General features: G+C 36.3%; 2 protein-coding genes and 1 pseudogene across 3 annotated transcripts; 2 read left to right on the top strand and 1 right to left on the bottom strand.

Moving 5' to 3' along the window:
- The first annotated feature begins 1,357 nt into the window (after positions 1-1,357).
- LOC143627818 (peroxidase 72-like) lies at positions 1,358-2,656 on the top strand. The gene is made up of 4 exons (XM_077097547.1): positions 1,358-1,602; positions 1,697-1,888; positions 1,979-2,144; positions 2,219-2,656. Exons 1-4 carry the CDS (start codon positions 1,372-1,374, stop codon positions 2,629-2,631), a joined length of 1,002 nt encoding a protein of 333 aa, XP_076953662.1. The 5' UTR covers positions 1,358-1,371; the 3' UTR covers positions 2,632-2,656.
- Positions 2,657-2,725: 69 nt separating this feature from the next.
- On the bottom strand, positions 2,726-4,195 carry LOC143627856 (putative ubiquitin-conjugating enzyme E2 16). The gene is made up of 6 exons (XM_077097577.1): positions 4,148-4,195; positions 3,958-4,061; positions 3,671-3,773; positions 3,525-3,588; positions 3,265-3,353; positions 2,726-2,966 (listed from the first exon to the last, which is right to left on the bottom strand). The coding sequence occupies exons 1-6, from the start codon at positions 4,193-4,195 to the stop codon at positions 2,871-2,873; spliced, it is 504 nt and encodes a 167-aa protein (XP_076953692.1). The 3' UTR covers positions 2,726-2,870.
- A 4,680-nt stretch (positions 4,196-8,875) lies between these two features.
- LOC143627817 (protein MICRORCHIDIA 2-like) lies at positions 8,876-12,222 on the top strand (annotated as a pseudogene). Its single transcript, XR_013152651.1, has 16 exons — positions 8,876-9,077; positions 9,194-9,268; positions 9,338-9,372; positions 9,487-9,565; positions 9,642-9,731; positions 9,832-9,907; positions 9,989-10,067; positions 10,129-10,257; positions 10,335-10,433; positions 10,508-10,609; positions 10,685-10,831; positions 11,113-11,205; positions 11,282-11,445; positions 11,518-11,808; positions 11,889-11,931; positions 12,017-12,222. The product of XR_013152651.1 is annotated as a protein MICRORCHIDIA 2-like (transcript).
- The last annotated feature ends 379 nt before the right edge of the window (positions 12,223-12,601 follow it).

Genomic DNA, 12,601 nt, shown 5'->3' with positions numbered 1-12,601 from the left:
TAACTTTTTCTCTCGTGAAATGCAAAGCGATTTCAAAGTGTTTGGTTTAATAATAAATAGGTTATTTGAAATTAAAATAGTTGCCTAATTACCATAGTAAAGATTGACAAGTAAATTTTGACTATTTTTTAGATCACTTAAAACTTTTGATATCCAAATACGCTCATTGCTAGCTATGTTCATTGCTCGATATTCTGATTTAGCGGTTGACCTTGAAACAACTACACGTTTCTTACTTTGCAGAGAAATCAATGACTTTCCCCAAAAAAATATAAAATACTGAAAGCATGACACATCTTCTTGTAGCCAAACACTTTTAACCTAATATGTATCAATAAAACCTTTTAATTCAAACTTTTCATCTTTTTCAAACAACAATCCTTTCCCAGGCGACCAGGAGAGCCTTTTCAACCCTACTGAGTCGAGTTGAACAGGGTTTGAGCACGTCAAATCAGGCCTAACATACAAGTATCATCGATCGTTATACTTACCACTGTTGATGTTCATTTTTATTTTTCTTTAATTGGTTGTGTTTATTAAGTTGATGACACATAGTTACGTCAACTACCTAAAAATCACGAGTAACCGTACAATCTAGTTTGAGCAGAAGGTGTTCACTAGTAACTAGTTCGCTTAAATATAATTTATATTCGATTTTCCTTGTATATTGATAGTTTGATACTATGCACTTGCATGTATGATTCAACCAATAAAACAGTAGCTTCAAACTGATGAACTAGGAAGAGGGTTCGGTTCAGTGTTCGTAGTTTCGTACCAATAAAACAGTACCCTCCGATCTCATTTTTTAATAATATCAAAACTTTCTAACTTCAACAAATCCAACATATTATTCATTTTCCAGTATTATATTGACATGAGAATCCATTTTAAAAAGAGAGTAGAGTAGGTGCTTCTAGAGGTGCACAAATCGGGTATTTAAAAAACCAGGAACCGGGTAGGAACCGGTTCCGGGTATGGTCAACAAAAGTCAAACCCGGTTCGGTTCCGGAACCGGTTCCGGGTATAGTCGGGTATTTGACCGGGTTTTGACCAGTTCCGGGTCGGGTTTTGACCGGTTCCTCCGGGTTTTTTTCGGGTTTTTGACCGGTTCCTCCGGGTTTTTTCCACCGGTTCCGGGTCGGTTCCGGTTCCGGAACCGGCTCCGAGGAGAAATCCTATACCCGGTCAGGAACCGGTTCCGGGTATGGGTTAGAACCGGTTCCAGGTCGGTTCCACCGGTTCGGTTCCGGAACCGGTTATTTTGTGCACGTCTAGGTGCTTCTGCTCCTGTACTATCCTTCACCAAATGACTATTCACAGTTACTCTATAAATCCACAAAATCACTTCCTGTTTTCCATCACAAACAACCAATGGCTCACTTCATTAACAATGCAATCCTGGTAGTACTCCTCGCTTTATCTCTTGTACTTTCCTTCTCTCCGATAACCATCGCTGCCAATGTTCTCTACCCGCAGTTCTACGACTTCTCGTGCCCACAAGCCAATAATATTGTCAAGTCCATTGTCTCAAAGGCGGTTGCAAGAGCCCCGCGTATGGCGGCTTCTTTGCTCCGCCTCCATTTTCACGATTGTTTTGTCAAGGTTCATATGACTAACTTAACTAACAACTCATGACCCCTCATTATATTATCATTTAGATGCAAGTGTTAAGTGAAGTTTGTCACTAATAATGCAGGGTTGTGATGGCTCAATACTTCTAGACAGCAGTGGAACCATAACCAGTGAGAAGAGGTCGGTCCCTAACTGTGATTCGGCTCGTGGGTTTGAAGTCATTGACGAGATCAAATCCGCTGTTGAGAAAGTATGTCCTCAAACTGTGTCGTGTGCTGATATTTTGGCTTTGGCAGCTAGAGACTCGACCGTATTGGTACCTTAAGAATTAGTCTTTTTTGGATACATTTTATTTCAAACAAGTCAAATATTGCATGTTCGGTCAACCCATTTTTGTTTTATGCAGACTGGTGGCCCGAATTGGGATGTCCCCTTAGGAAGTCGAGACTCATTAGGCGCGAGTTTGAGCGGCTCAAACCAAAACATACCAGCACCAAACAACACCTTTCAGACAATCCTCACTAAATTTAAGCTCAAGGGTCTTGACATAGTTGACTTTGTAACTCTTTCGGGTAATCGTAAAGGTCAACCAATGAACATAGATCATTTTCAAGAAAAATGCTTACTTTTTGTGTTTGTTAAACAGGAAGTCACACAATTGGAAACGCTAGGTGCACAAGTTTCAGGCAAAGGCTGTACAACAACACTGGTAACGGGCAGCCCGACTTTAAACTAGAAAGATCATATGCTGCCCAATTGCGTGCCAACTGCCCGAGAACAGGTGGTGACCAAAACCTGTTTCCATTGGACCCTGGTTCGCCAACAAAGTTTGATAACGGGTACTACAAGAACTTGCTGGCTTTAAAGGGCCTGCTAAGCTCAGATGAAATCCTCTATACACAAAACCAAGAAACATATGATCTGGTAAAACTTTATGCTGAGAATCAAGATGAGTTTTTTAAGCAGTTTGCAAAGTCTATGGTCAAGATGGGGAATATAACTCCATTGACTGGTAATCATGGAGAAATCAGAAAGATTTGCAGGAGGGTCAACAACTGAAAAGTCAAATATTTATGTGTGTTTGTAAAGTTTATCATTTTCATGAATGTAAAGATTTGGTGATCATGGTATACTGTTATGTGAAGTTAAGATTGTATGAAAAGAGTTAAATATATCAAATTTACTTCAGAAACATAAGTCACAATCAATCCTTACTTTTTGAGCAAACAAACAAGAAAATTTGCTCTTCATTTACAGGAGTATGACACGAAGTAGCACTTCATTCATCCTTAAGTTCATCAAACTTTATCGTCATGGAACCACCATCTAGTCTCCTTTGGAGATCTACCATTTCTACAGTTCTTCACATAGCGATCATTATCTTCTGGGCGTTCCTGCAACGGTATACAAGAAAAAAGAAAGTTTCATTTTTGACATTTTTAAAGCCAAAACTGCATACTTTTACAAAGAATTAAACTGGTTTATTCGGGTACCCAGAATTTCAAAACTTTATCACAATTAAAGGGTATTTAAGACATTTCACTATTAGTCATACGCTCTTCAAGCAACATTTATGTCGAAATTTTCATTGGACAGAGATAGTAGCGCACTATTTAGCTTCACAACATGGCACTGATTTTCTACTTAAGAATTAAGATATTTGACTTGTTAAAGCCCTAGATAGAATAAAACCTTCACCGTAGAACTTGATAGCATGGAGAGAATGCTGATGCAGATGGAGCCAACAGTCATGGCTGGTGACCATGAGTCATATAAAATATCTACAAAAGAAAGAACTCTATTAAATAATCATAATTCAAATTAAACCCAAAAAATCAGAAAGACGGGAGCTTATGAAATCCAAGCACCTTTATTACAACACACATTAATCATAACGCGAATAACGCAAACTTAAAGAACGCAAAAGGTTGCAGCAACAGATACAAAAGTACCTAAACAAATATGGCCATTGCTATAGATATGAGGGTGAAGTGGAGCCGGATGCAAAAATATCACCTGCGACATTTCATTAAACACCTTGTAAGCAATAACCCAAAATGCATTTCGACCGACCTAGCTCAAATCACTATCATTTCACCTGAGGCGCTTCCATGGGATAATTCTCCGGGAAATCAACCTGAAGCTGATACTTTTCGTTAGCATAAATGGTTCCCTGAGCTCCATTCACTTCAATCACCCACCTTTACCAAAAAAAAAAACGTGAGTCACAAATAATTTGATACAATTAAGAAACATTTAATTGGAAACGGAATATCCCTTTGATCTGATAATGTGTAAAGAACAAAAACAGTGCAATTGGAATCGAAAGCCCTAGATTGATTGATTGATTTATAAAAGAAATACAAAATACGAAGAATAAGAAACCGTTGAAGGTTGTCGGTGACTTTGTGTGTGAACCCAGATGGAGGATTGATCTGCCACTCCGTCAGCTCCTTTTGAAGTCTATTGCTGGCGATTTTGCTTAGAACCTAATCAGTAATCAACACATATGAATATGAATGAATTATATATAATTACCGATACATATAATAAATACACGCGTGTTTGTATATACAGATGGATAAAGTGAGAAAGATGGGACCTTTCGAGAGGAAGCGGTCATAGCGGCCGCGAGTGGCGGAGGGACGGTGGCTTCGGTTGCCGGAGGTATGGCGGGTTCTTCTTGTTTATTACGCGGATTGGATTGTATGTAATAAGATTTACGATTATTATTATTATTATTTCATTTTCTAAGTATCACGCGTAAGTAGACGTAGATGATTCATAAAGTGGATACATGTTCAACGAATTGTTTGTGGATCATTTTACGGGAAATTTGTTTTTATTCATTCGTTTAATAAAAAAATGAACATTAACAGGAAATTCCGTTTGAATAACAAAAATGAATGAACACAATAGAGGTTGTGTTCGTGAATATTCGGTAATGTGTACGTTTACGTTACTTTATGTTCGTTAATGATTGTTTATTTAAGCTTTCTAATATTTTTTAATGACTTACGTAGAGAATAGTGATGGGACAAATTTTTTTAAAAGGTCGGAAATTTCTAGGCTCCATTGTCTATCGCCATTTAAATTAAAGATAAAACCAAGTTTTCCGGTATAATTTTTATTTTGAGAAATGATTTTATTACGGTTTTTAAATTTTTTCTTTCTAAATTCATATTTCCACATGGCATTTTAAAATCCAACGTTTTGGTTTACCGATTCATGAACACGTTTATGATCGGTGACAGTAGGCATCTTGACAGAATCATTGATTGAGTATTAAAAAACGGTTTGTGGGTGGGCAGCTAATTAAAATTGCCAAAATGTCTCACTTTTTTTATTTTTAAAATTGAGAGGTTAAGTGTTGTTTGGGTTAAAATAGTTATTGTGTACTTGGATTAACCATAAGTTTTGTTTAGAATGGACTTATTTTATCTAGTTGTATAAATTGGGTTTAACTGTTTGATATACGTTAATTCGTCTATATAATTATACATGTATAATTTTAAAATTTTAAATAACTTTTTCTTGATAGTAGGTGTCAATATTTCAAGTGGTCGATTTCAAAACTTCATAGGGGTTGATATAAAAATATTTATCGGTTACTTGGGATTACACTACATATATATATAAAAGGTACAAATATCATGGGATGCGGTGGTATCCAATGCCTCTAAGCTAGATACGTTGTGGATGAAAAATGAAATAAAAAGGAAACGTAAAGGATGTCTAGTGGTGCGTTTTAAATGTAAAAGATACAAAATGGATGTAGTAACATCATTTATATGTTTATTCCACATCCCTGACCTTAAATCAGAGAGAGAGAGAGAGTACTATCTTGATTTAAAACTCGGTAAAGGGGGATCATGTTAGTTCGATAAAGATGGCACTAGAGAAAAACGAAAAGATAGCACTAAAAGGTAAAACTAAAAAGCATGATCGATCCCTTCAAAATATGGAGCACACTCACACGCCTTGCCCCATTGCCCAAACTTTCTAAAAGTATTTTAATATTAATCTGACCAAATTTTAATTCAATAAGTTGAATAAGAATAATTGGCAACTTGGCGTTGCCATTGATCAAAACATAGTAAACGGGAAGTAGTTTTCAATCGGGTATTTATAAGTTTTATTATATTTGTTTTTCATTATCATTATTCAAATTATGTTATTCAGTTTCGTATAAGCCAATGAATCAACATAATTTTGAATAAAATGTATCCATTTTACTAAGTGTTCTTACAAAATGGTTACTGTTTGGAGATTTCCAAAAATAAAATCACCAATAAGGCTATGTGTGTAGTGGAGGGCTACAAATTGGAGGATATCTGACATGTGACGTCTAGTCAGCAAATTGACGATTTTTGTTTTAGGGTGTAATTGTTTTGTAGCTCAATCACATCGTCACGCCATCAATCTTTTTCTTTTTACTTTTTTATAATTAAATTAAACAAATAAAGACTCATTAAATTAGATAAATAAAAATTCATTAAATTAAATAAATAGAAGAATACATTAAAAAAAATACACCAATATTTTTTTTAAAAAATACATATAAAAATACTATTTTAAGACTCGTCTTCGTCCCCGTCCTCGTCTTCGACTTCGTCTTCGTCATCGTATTCGTATTTGTCTTCAACGGGATGATTATCTCAAACGTGTTGAACAAAATCCGCCTTAAGTTGATTATGTATCTCACTTGATGTGAGCTCGTGATTTTTCGTGTTTGTTGTTCTTCGGTTGGTTCATAATATTGTTAAGGAACGCTCCCTGGTATATAAGTGCTGGCATATTGTTTTGTAATTGTCTTCTAAAATATATTATGGAATATGATACATATATACATGACATTGCTCATTTTTTCCAACAACCATACATGACAGGGGGTTTTCACTTAATGCCAACATTTTTTAAGAACCTCGAAACACCTCACGATATCCTTTCGCGCGGACTCTTGCTTTTTCTTAAAATATTCTCTTTTTTCTTCGATCGGGTCTTGAAACGTTTTGATGATGATCGAGTACTCCGGATATATCTCATCTCCCAGATAGTATCCGTGACGGTAGTAGGTATCTTTGGCATAAATGGTAAGACCGGTATGCTACGACTGATGTAACACTCTAGCACGGGCGATGAGTTGAGAACATTTATATCGTTGTTTGACCCGATAGAGCCAAAGTAGGCCGACCAAACCCAAAGGTCCTGTGAACAAATGGCTTGAAGAGTAACCGTTAGTACTACATGGTCACCACGAGTGTATTGACATCGTAATACTGTTGGACAGCTGCCCCATTTCCAATGCATGCAATCTATACTCCCGATCATGCCGGGAAAAGAATGTTTACTTTCATGTACATCATATATGCGACTTAGGTCGTTCGTTGTTGGAATCCTCAAATGTATAATTGTATTATTCATATAGAAATAAATTATTAAAACAATTTAAATTAAAAACAAGTAAGTCAAAAAATAATTAATTTAAACAATTTAAAATAATTAATTAAAACAAGTAGGTTAAATTTTATTTTTTTCGTTTTCTTCTCCATCTTTAAATACTCGTCGTTGATGTTGGTCGTGTTTCCGAATGCGAGGATGCGTAGCGCCGAAGTACACTTTTGTATAGCGGTGAATCCTAAATATCCTCTTGCATCGCGTTTTGTTGAAATACTCCCGCTCCAAATCTTCCGCAATGCTCAAAAATAAACATCTAAACATCCGAAAACGTTCAAACATAGTGTTGTCATATCTAGGCGTGCCATTGAAGTAGTCTTTCATCAAACGCTCGTTCGCATCTGCACAATGTCGAATGATATGCGATCGCCTACAGGGTGGCCGAGAACTAGTAGAGTCAGAAGCTATCTTATTTGCTATGGTCCGAAATGCACTCATGATCTCACCTTCCTGCTCTGTCGTCTCTTGCTTAATTTGATCCATCTTCTTCTTATTTTCAATAAATTCTTCCATCATGTCGGAGGTATTTGTTGAATCCATTTTGGTAAAGAAAGTTGGTATATGAAAATGGTGAAAATGGTTTTTTGGAGGTTGAGTTAGTATATGAAATGATGAGAATGGTTGAATTGGTTAGGTATTTATATTAATTTTGTGCATTAATATATACATATATATATATATATATATATTTATATATAATGTTTTTGACAGTTCAAAAGTCAAAATTAAATAATAATATTCTTCAAACTAAAAGCAGTGACAAATATATGTCGGCCCCCCTCTTATTGCTAAATGGGGGGAGGGGGGGGGGGGGGGTTGTTCCTCTCACATATCGTCATTGTAACCTAATTTTGTAGCCACACTACACATTGTCTAACTTCTTGATTAAACCAACATGTTATAACTATTATATCATCTAATAACTTTTAATGTTTACCTATAAAAATATATATGTTTTTACATGTCAAAAAGTAAATTTATTAAGCTTAAAATGCTAGCACAACTTATTTATCCATTATTTAAATGTCTATAATGGCTATAATGGATCGATTTCTATACTCTATCATGCTCTAAACAAAGATGTTTAGCAAAGCAAATTGTATTTTCAAAGAATAAAGCAACGTAATTACATGATGCCACACCATTAGAAAAAAAGAGCATCATCAACTGACCTCATTAAAAATTAGAAAATTCAACTGAACGTAGGAATTCTTTTGGTAACGCATGTTGGTGATCTATTAGTCGTTGATCCATCGGTTATATTGTCATGGCAATTGCCACTACATCCATTGAAAATTGTCGCTGGTAATCTTGTCAAATTGTGGGAAAAAGCATTACCCAAAAGTCATGCTCCGACCACCTTCATTAATCAAGCCCTTCTGTTTTATGGTGTCGACGACATCATCTTGATTGCGTTTTGATTTTAAGGTTTTAAATTATAAAAGTGATGAAGCACCCGTCACTTGAACCATTGCATTCCAACCCTTTACCCACTTTCACCTTTCCCCCATCTTGAAATGATCTCGTGAACCCGTGAATCCCCATCCCGTGAACCCTTAGAGCAGTTGCGACGTTGATCTTTCGAACCCGTGCTCGAATCCACCCGTGCTCTCATCTGGGAGACGCCCCGGTGGGCCTTAGTCATCATTCTTAAAGTGAAGGGACTAGTGATGGATAACAAATATAAACCAAGGACTGAAAAAAAAACATCCATAAATCAAACTTTCCCCCAAGAAAACCCCCAATTTCAGTTTCTAACTGATGTTCAAAACCCTAATTACACAATTCAGCCATTAATTTTCTTCAATTCCTACTCTCAATCAAAACCCATCTCTGATTTCTATTCACTGACTCGCTTACAATGTCGAATTTTTCTCAGAAGCCCACAAACATTTTAAATATTCTAGACAGCGATGACGAAGCCGACGATCGACCACCTAGACCGGAAGTCCAGAATAACCCGGCCGATGACCGGCGATTAGAGAACCGGAGCTTCTGGAAAGCCGGAGCGTTTGATATTGGCCCAACAAAATGGAATCCCTCACAAGGTTAATCCGTTTTAGGGTTTGCATTGTAACAATTTTACAGTAATTTAAATCGAAATTGCTGTAATTGTGCATAATTGACTTGCATGGTTATTGAATGGTGTTTTGGTTTGTTGCAGGTGAATTAGAACATGCCCGCGTGCACCCGAAGTTTCTTCATTCCAATGCAACCTCACATAAGTGGGCTTTTGGAGGTGTGATTTAATATTATTGATGTTATTGTTCAGAGTTAATACTCACAATGTGCTTGTATCTTATTGCAGCTATTGCTGAACTTTTGGATAACGCAGTTGATGAGGTAACGATTAGTAGTTATGGAGTATTAGTGCTGCATTTTCGTTGTTATCTTGCATTGGTGATTGAGATATTTAGTTTGTTTTATGAGACTAATGTTGTTAATCTTGTGTAACAGATTAACAATGGGGCAACTTTTGTGAAGGTGGACCGCGTTTACAGCAAAAGAGATAACTCTCCCGCGTTACTTTTTCTTGGTACCAATGTTGATGCATTTAATGGTGGTTATAATGCTTTATAAGGTTAATTCGGTAACTTGATTTACTGTTACAGACGATGGAGGTGGAATGGATCCGGATGGTATTCGGAAGTGCATGAGTTTGGGATACTCAACTAAGAAAACCAACAATACAATTGGGCAATGTAATTCCATTGTGCTTCTAGAAGCTTTTTTGTTTAATGTATAAAAGTTTTTGACTCTGAATTCATTTGAAAGTGTTTATGTTTTATTTATTTTTTTCAGATGGTAACGGCTTCAAAACAAGCACTATGCGGTAAGGAGCCGACGTGATCGTTTTCAGCCGTGCATATAGGAATGGGTACTGTTTAATTTTGTTTAAATTATTGTGTTGGAATGGAGAATTATGCTCTTAATGTTATTTGATGCTACCGTTTTGTAGACGAGCAACTCAGAGTGTTGGTCTTTTATCCTATACGTTTCTACGCCGAGCCGGACAGGATGACGTTATTGTCCCAATGGTAGATATTTAAATTTAACTCATGATTTAAAATGTCACATATGTAATTGTCCCATTGGCAGATTGATTTTGATATCACGAAGCGTTGGTCAGAACCGATATTATATGGCACTCAGGAGGATTGGTCTACTAACTTAAACACAATTCTCGAGTGGTTCCCGTTTGCTACAAAAGATGACCTAATTCAACAGGTTTGTTTGAGTTTATTTAATGACTTACAGTATATCAGCTTTCGTTACATTGTTTTTTTTTTTAAATCTTTTTTCAGTTTGAAGATATCGGGTCACACGGGACAAAGATAATCATATATAACTTATGGCTCAATGATGAAGGCATCTATGAGTTAAACTTTGATGAAGATGATGAGGTTATGTTTTGCAAACTGTTGATATGAATATTATTACACCAGTACTGAATATTATTTTGATGATAATAATATAGGATATAAAACTGAGAGATGAAGCTGCTCGTGTGTCTAAACTGAGCAGGAAGGCTGTGGATATGCAGGCACACATTTCTTACCGCCTTCTTCATTCATTAAGGGTGGTTATTTAAATCTTAAAACTATTAAAACGCTACATTTGGTGTCATTATTGACATATTGTGCTTCCTTTTTAGGCGTATGCTTCTATGTTATACCTCCAAAAGTTCAACAACTTTAAAATCATCTTAAGAGGGAAACCCGTAGAGCAGTATAATATAGCAGATGATTTGAAGTTTCGGGAAGTAATCGTCTACAAGCCACAAGTTTCTTCTGTGCAACACGTAATAAATCCTTTGTATATCTGTATGATTTATATATATACAACGACAACCATACCTGGTAAAAATCCCATGAATAGCAACGCTATTAGTAGGATCTTGGGAGGGTGAGATGTAGCCGGACCGTACCTCTACTTCAAAGAGACCCCCAACTTTGAAACCATATGTGTGAAACAGTATAAAAGAAACACACAGTTGAAGACTAGAAACTCTAAACAACAAGGCAAAAAAAATAGATAAATAATATATATATATGACTCTTATTACTTGTCAATTTGATGTAGGCTGTTGCGGAGACAACTCTTGGATTCATCAAAGAAGCACCGGCTCTTGGGATTACTGGATTTAACGTGTACCATAAAAACCGTCTGATTCGTGTATGCATTTCTAACATCAAGACTTTGATTTTTACTAGAATGCTTTAAGGCTAGTATATAACTCAAATTGTTTCAGCCTTTCTGGAAAGTAACAGGTGAAGGACATTCTAAAGGGTATGGAATTGTTGGAGTTCTAGAAGCAAATTTCATAGAACCGGCACACGATAAGCAGGATTTTGAAAGATCATCCGTGTTTTCACGGCTGGAAGTGAAGCTAAAACAGATGCAAATGGAATACTGGTTCGTTTATTTTAAACACTATCACGCATTGAGTTTGTTTTTTTTTTTAATAATTTGTTCCCAACAACACAGGAGAGAACACTGTCACTTAGTAGGTCACCAACCCGATCCAACTTACTTGCGCAAGTTGCAAAAGACTAATTCTGTACCGCTTCAAACCCGAGGTGAACCACTTAACCACACTGTTCCGGGTCACGTGGTTAGCCCCAGCCCTGGTTTGAGTGGTCCACAGATTCATGACAGAACAATGGTTCGGCCTCCTGGTTTCCAAACAGTGAGTCTTGATCAAGAAGTGGCGTGCACTACTGATGATCCTAGGTTTATTGATGAAATATGCGATGAGAACATTCAATTATTCATGAGGTAGAAATTACTATTTTGCCCCCTTGCATGTGTTCTTAATGTGTAGCTGGCAGCTTTTATACCTTAATACTATTTTGTAGGTGTGAGCAGTATATGCTAAGGGAGACCGAGTTGAAATCTACCGTAAGTCAAAGATTTAGCTAAACCTTTTGAATTTGACTATTTGATCTTTCGAGTGCATATTTTTGAATTTTTTAATTTGAATCAGGTGGACGAATTAGAGAAACAAGTTGCAGACACGAAAAGAAAATGTGCTGAACTTTCTTCACGTCTCGAGTTTCTAAAGAAGCAGAAATATGTAATATGAGAAATACCCATGAAATTTGGTTAACTAGTTTGGTCGAGTATGTTTAGCTTTTACTCTTTCGTAGTGCTCCAATGGACGCATAAAAGAATGGTTATCGTGTTCGCAGGTGTGCATTAAGTGGTGCTTGATCTAACTTAGTCTTGATGTTTCTGATTGTTTTAACTTGAAAGTCACAAAATAAAATGTCACAAACGTTCAGGGTTTAATCAAACTGTAGATGGAAGTTCTATGTTAATATGAGAGTTCTAGAGAAATTAGGGTGTTATTTGCAACTTCTCACTTTTGAGTAGAGAGGCTGATTGCAACATAGAGGAAAACACCCTGTACGCCACTGCAACATAGGTATGGGTTTTAGAGCATCCACATCTATAAACCAATTCAAACCTTCACCTCATCGTCACATCATACTCTAATCATTTCTTTAAAAATCCCCCACTTTTTACTCTACCCACAAACCAATAAAAACCTTCACCTTATCTTCCACAT

Source organism: Bidens hawaiensis, unplaced genomic scaffold, assembly GCF_021521415.1.
Source record: "Bidens hawaiensis isolate Kalapana, Puna unplaced genomic scaffold, B.hawaiensis_p1.1 tig00004743_1, whole genome shotgun sequence".
Lineage (NCBI taxonomy): Eukaryota > Viridiplantae > Streptophyta > Magnoliopsida > Asterales > Asteraceae > Bidens > Bidens hawaiensis.
The sequence above is the reverse complement of the archived record's forward strand: the minus strand, read 5'-3'. Positions and strand labels throughout refer to the sequence as shown.

What these genes read in the sequence shown, in the direction of transcription:
- LOC143627856 (XM_077097577.1), bottom strand. Translation starts at nt 4,195, where the DNA reads ATGACCGCTTCCTCTCGAAAGGTCCCATCTTTCTCACTTTATCCATCT. An exon ending in CTTTCTCACTTTATCCATCT is followed by an intron (nt 4,062 to 4,147) that starts GTATATACAAAC and finishes ATTACTGATTAG; the next exon opens with GTTCTAAGCAAAATCGCCAG. An exon ending in TATCAAGTTCTACGGTGAAG is followed by an intron (nt 2,967 to 3,264) that starts GTTTTATTCTAT and finishes ATACCGTTGCAG; the next exon opens with GAACGCCCAGAAGATAATGA.
- LOC143627818 (XM_077097547.1), top strand. Translation starts at nt 1,372, where the DNA reads ATGGCTCACTTCATTAACAATGCAATCCTGGTAGTACTCCTCGCTTTA. An exon ending in TTCACGATTGTTTTGTCAAG is followed by an intron (nt 1,603 to 1,696) that starts GTTCATATGACT and finishes CTAATAATGCAG; the next exon opens with GGTTGTGATGGCTCAATACT. An exon ending in TGACTTTGTAACTCTTTCGG is followed by an intron (nt 2,145 to 2,218) that starts GTAATCGTAAAG and finishes TTTGTTAAACAG; the next exon opens with GAAGTCACACAATTGGAAAC.